Source organism: Solanum pennellii, chromosome 3 (assembly GCF_001406875.1).
Source record: "Solanum pennellii chromosome 3, SPENNV200".
NCBI lineage: Eukaryota > Viridiplantae > Streptophyta > Magnoliopsida > Solanales > Solanaceae > Solanum > Solanum pennellii.
The window spans coordinates 54,964,807-54,969,757 of record NC_028639.1 but is presented as its reverse complement, the minus strand read 5'-3'; the positions used below and the strand labels follow the sequence as shown (position 1 = coordinate 54,969,757).

At 34.1% G+C, this 4,951-nt stretch overlaps 2 protein-coding genes across 2 annotated transcripts in view; one reads left to right on the top strand and one right to left on the bottom strand.

Annotated features, from left to right (window-relative positions):
- Positions 1–1,766: 1,766 nt before the first annotated feature.
- Positions 1,767–3,847, top strand: LOC107012886 (UDP-glucuronate 4-epimerase 2-like). Its single transcript, XM_015212849.2, has one exon. The coding sequence runs from the start codon at positions 2,360–2,362 to the stop codon at positions 3,578–3,580; it is 1,221 nt and encodes a 406-aa protein (XP_015068335.1). The 5' UTR covers positions 1,767–2,359; the 3' UTR covers positions 3,581–3,847.
- A 521-nt stretch (positions 3,848–4,368) lies between these two features.
- Positions 4,369–4,951, bottom strand: part of LOC107012520 (chloride conductance regulatory protein ICln) — a 7,593-nt gene continuing 7,010 nt past the window's right edge. The window contains exon 7 of the mRNA XM_015212386.2: positions 4,369–4,764. Coding sequence (XP_015067872.1) covers positions 4,681–4,764 — 84 coding nt within the window. The 3' untranslated portion in view covers positions 4,369–4,680. The remainder of the gene's footprint in view (positions 4,765–4,951) is intronic.

The following is a 4,951-nucleotide window of genomic DNA, read 5'->3' as shown; positions in this document are numbered from 1 at the left end:
GTTTTACCAAAGCATTGAATTTCTTTATATATAAATACAAATTTATTAGATAATTATGGAGCAATTTATATATATATATACACACATATTTATATTAATTTATTAGGTATTATGGACCAAAGAATATCAATGCAAGCAAATGTATATAAATTTGTTAGATAAATTTATCACAAGATGTATATATATATTATATATATGTATGCAAACCCAACAAAAAATCAGTTAAATATATCTGCATTCAATAAACAATATGTGTATATTGTGTGTATACCAATCATGAGTCCAACAGAAAAATCTCTGAAAAGGGTATACAAGATGCTAAAAGGAAAAAAGAGAAAAATGTCTGAAATATATGTGAACTATGACAGAAATTGCTATAACGATATCGAACTTTGGAAATGATTTTTAGCACCTGAACTATTTAACAGTGTATTTTAAATGTATATATATGCTCACTTGAACGTAAAAAATATTGCATAATTATAAATAGTAATGTGTCCACACATATATACCTTTAAAATACGCTATCAAATAGTTCAGGCATAACTCCTCCATTAAGTTTGATATCATAACAACAATATCGATCGAAATTAAAGTATTTTTCAGACCCTTTTCCCAAGAAAAAACTAAGGAAATTAATACAAAAACTCACTTTCTATGGCCAAAATTCTCGCAAAGCCTGCAGCCTTCGCAACTTGTTAATTACTTGGCCAAAAAGGGATTGGGAAAAGGAGAATGACATAAAATTGTATGGATATTGTTATTCGAATAACTGATTTTTGATTTTTATTTTTTAAGTAGACTGATTTTTTATGTTTGATATTTTACGCATCAAACTTATGTTTAGTGGGGAATAAGTTTTTAAAAAGGAGTCATTCCCTGATATAACTTATGTATATTATGATACGAAAATATGTACTTATACGTCATACAAAAACTATTATTAAGAGGGACATAAATTAAAGAGCACCATAAAATATGGCTAGAAATGCAAATGGCGCAGGATATGATGTCCGAACATAACTTATGTATATTATGATACAAAAATATAACTATAAAAAAAACTTATTTGTCACGAGGAACATAAATTAAATAGGACCACGTGACTAGAAGTGCAAATGACCCAAGAATTGGTCCTTTTAGGTAGACTTTTGATTTGGTGGCCCAAAAGCCCAATTCCAATCAACTCGTAAAGAAATTCAATTGTTCTATGTTTCTGGTAAATTAATCTTCTAATATAATATAATTATGGATATAAATTGACGTTTTAGTTCGAACACAATGTACTTAAACTTCACTAGATGTTTGAAATTCGTGACTAAGCCAGAAATTTAACTTGCCAGAAACCACTAAGCTACCGTACTTTGTTGAGTGTGAAAAATATGTGATTTAACCATTTTAGCCGTATTATTTTACTTTTATACATATATATAAGGTGTTTAAAATATGTGATTTAACTATTTTAGGCTTTTAGCATATTATTTTCCTTGTATATATGGTATAAAGGTATTCAAAACGTGAAGTGAATAACAACATATATTTATTGTGAAAGAAGAGATATACTTGAAAAGTTGAGAAAAGATAACAAAAGAAGTTTAGTTTGCTCTTAGAATATTTATGATGTAATTTGAGGTGGAATATACAGAGTTAACAGTAGGGGTGGACAATTTGCCATTTTCTTTTTAATATGTGTTTCACTGAGGATTCCTCTTAAAATATAATGTTCAAAAAAAAAAAAAAGTATCTATTTTGAAGCCAAACTCCGTAAGCGTCCACAATTTGCCTCTCCTCTTCTCTTTTTTGCCTACATTTACAGAGACCTTTTCTTCTTCTTGACTCATTTCATTGCACATAATTCCCTCTTTATTTCATATTCCTCTCCCCTCTCTCTCTTTATGTTATCCTCTTTCACATCTTGACCCGCTTTTCAAGAATATATATATATGTATCAATTACTTAAACAAATCTACATTGTTTGTATATTATATGTATTATTGATTCGATTTATTGATTTACGTTTTTTAAATGTATTAAACCAATAATATATTATAGATATAGTTATCCAACCTCTTCTCCGTAACAACCTCTTCTTCTTCTTCTTTTCTTTTTGTTTTTGACTCATTTCATTGCACATATGATCCCTCTTTATCCCAAATTCCTTCTCTTTCTCTGTTTCTGTTATTCTCTTTCATATTCCTATATTATAGCTCATACTTTTACCCATCCAAACCCAAAAACACTTCTACACAAACCTAGTTTCTTCGCCGCCACAGTTTACACAATGAATGCATTTCTTCTTCTTCTTCTTCTTCATGTAGTTTTACTGCAAATTTAGTCACCCATCAATCAATCAATCAGCATGGACAAGCACCGGAAATGGACGTATTCCATTACCAAGCTTGTATTCTGGGCAACCATTTTTGCGGGTGCCTTTCTTTTCTTCTGTTTGCGTTCTTCTCCTCCGTCTCATTCTACAACTATGAAATGGGGTAGTAGTAGTAATACCCCACAATGGGAAAAGCGTGTCAGATTATCTGCTCGTTCACGTTCCGGTCATTTATCCGTTCTTGTTACCGGCGCCGCCGGGTTCGTTGGGTCTCACGTCTCCGCCGCACTCAAACGCCGTGGTGATGGGGTTGTTGGATTGGATAATTTCAACAGCTATTATGACCCATCGTTGAAAAGGGCCCGTCAGAAATTGTTGGAACAGAAAGGGGTTTTCGTCATGGAAGGTGATATCAATGATGAAAAGCTTCTGAAAAAGCTTTTCGATATTGTTGAATTCACCCACGTAATGCACTTAGCTGCACAGGCCGGCGTTCGTTACGCAATGAAGAATCCTGGTTCTTACATCCATAGCAACATTGCAGGTCTCGTTACCCTTTTCGAGGCCTGCAAATCCGCTAACCCACAACCTTCAATTGTTTGGGCATCATCCAGTTCTGTTTATGGGCTCAATTCCAAAGTACCCTTCTCAGAAAAAGATCAAACGGATCAACCAGCCAGTCTATACGCTGCCACAAAGAAAGCCGGTGAAGAAATTGCACATACGTACAATCACATCTACGGTCTTTCCATTACAGGGTTAAGATTCTTCACTGTTTATGGACCTTGGGGTAGGCCAGATATGGCGTATTTCTTCTTCACAAAGAACATACTAAAAGGAAAGCCCATTTCAGTATTTCAAGGTTCAAACAACAAAAGTGTAGCTAGAGATTTTACCTACATTGATGATATAGTAAAAGGGTGTTTAGGGGCTTTGGATACAGCAGAGAAGAGCACAGGAAGTGGTGGTAAGAAGAAGAAGAATGCACAATTAAGAGTGTTTAATTTGGGGAATACTTCACCAGTTCCAGTGACAAAGTTAGTTAGCATATTGGAGAAACTACTAAAGGTAAAGGCTAAAAGAAATGTATTGCCATTGCCAACAAATGGAGATGTGATGTTTACTCATGCTAATATCAGTTATGCTCACAAGGAATTTGGATACAAACCCACTACAGATTTGCAGATGGGGTTGCACAAATTTGTTAATTGGTATCTTGATTACTATTCAGTAAGTGAAAAGAAGATTTATTGATCAAGTATATGGTGTTCCATGAGACTCTTGTATAGCCATTTTAATTTTTTCTTTTTTTTAGTCTCTTTTTTTTCTTGGATTAGTTTGTATTAATTACTTGCAGTTAGGTGGATTTATTATGCTAATGATCTCACACGTAGTGTTAATGAGTTGAGGTTCTATCAAAATGTGTTCATGCCTTTTATTGCTCTTTACATGATTGTGCTATTAAGGGTACTTACTAATTGTATAAATTCTTAGTCTTATTAAGAAATTCACTTCTTGGTAGATGATAAGTTTACATTTTGGTCACACTTGAATTTGGATTACTGTCAATCAAAACCCAATAGATGTGTGTTGTTTAGTTATTTTTATTATAGCAGATAAATGCCCTTGATCGCATTCTTTTTGCAGCAAAATATCACCAAGTGCCACTTGGATGTCAATGAAAACCTGACAATGGCTCATCTACACAATAATAGCAAATACTATTTTAGTGCAGTGTACTGAATTTTATGCATTTTGGCAAATGAAGCGCATCAACTATTAGAAGGGCTCGGGTTCATTTAACATGTGCAATATAAAAAGTAGTAGTATTTACTGAAAATTATCTCCTTGGGATTTCTTATTGAATTTTAAGATAATCAACATACTCGCCTGTGTAATAGTCAGATTATTGTTTAGGAATTGAAGATAGAAGAGGGAACAATATAAGATTTGAGAGAAGCTCGAGTCCATGCAACTGTCAGGCACTTGAAGAATGAGAACTCGAGAAGCAGTGCTATCGTTCACTGCTTCTCTGGGCGAGATACTGAAAAGTTTAACTTGATTTATGTGTACAAGCCCCCGGAAGCTTTAAGGTCATCATAACTCAGGTTATAAACAGAAGGAACAGCACAATACAGGAAAAAAAACCAAGAGAAGGTACCTACAACTGAGCTATATCATCTCAGCTCGCATTAATCATGGATCAATATTTGTGACATAATAAAACTACAAGTTCCTGTATAGAATTCTACTCATTTTCGCAAAAACATTGTTCATCCAAATCAGCAAGTAGCACAAGAAACTCTGAATCTGAAACGAGAAAAGCTTGACCAGGTTGACATAGGTAATCTTGACTAGGGATGGTGATGGTGATGGCCATTTTTGCTGTCACTGTCCATTTCCTCCGCATCTTCAAACCTTTGATCATTAATCTGAAGCTGCAGTTCAAAAAATCACGTCTCAATATTCATGCAACAAATAGGCAATAAATGATAGAAGTTCCATGTGAAATAACTAAAGCAGAAAGCCGGATGCTCACATCCCACCTACTTTTACATGCACACTTCAACCATCGCCTCTTCAACCCCCACACACCAAAAATAACAACCACCCCCCCCCCCCCCC

Excerpts from the sequence above, each read along its gene's own strand:
- LOC107012886 (XM_015212849.2), top strand. The coding sequence starts at position 2,360 with ATGGACAAGCACCGGAAATGGACGTATTCCATTACCAAGCTTGTATTC.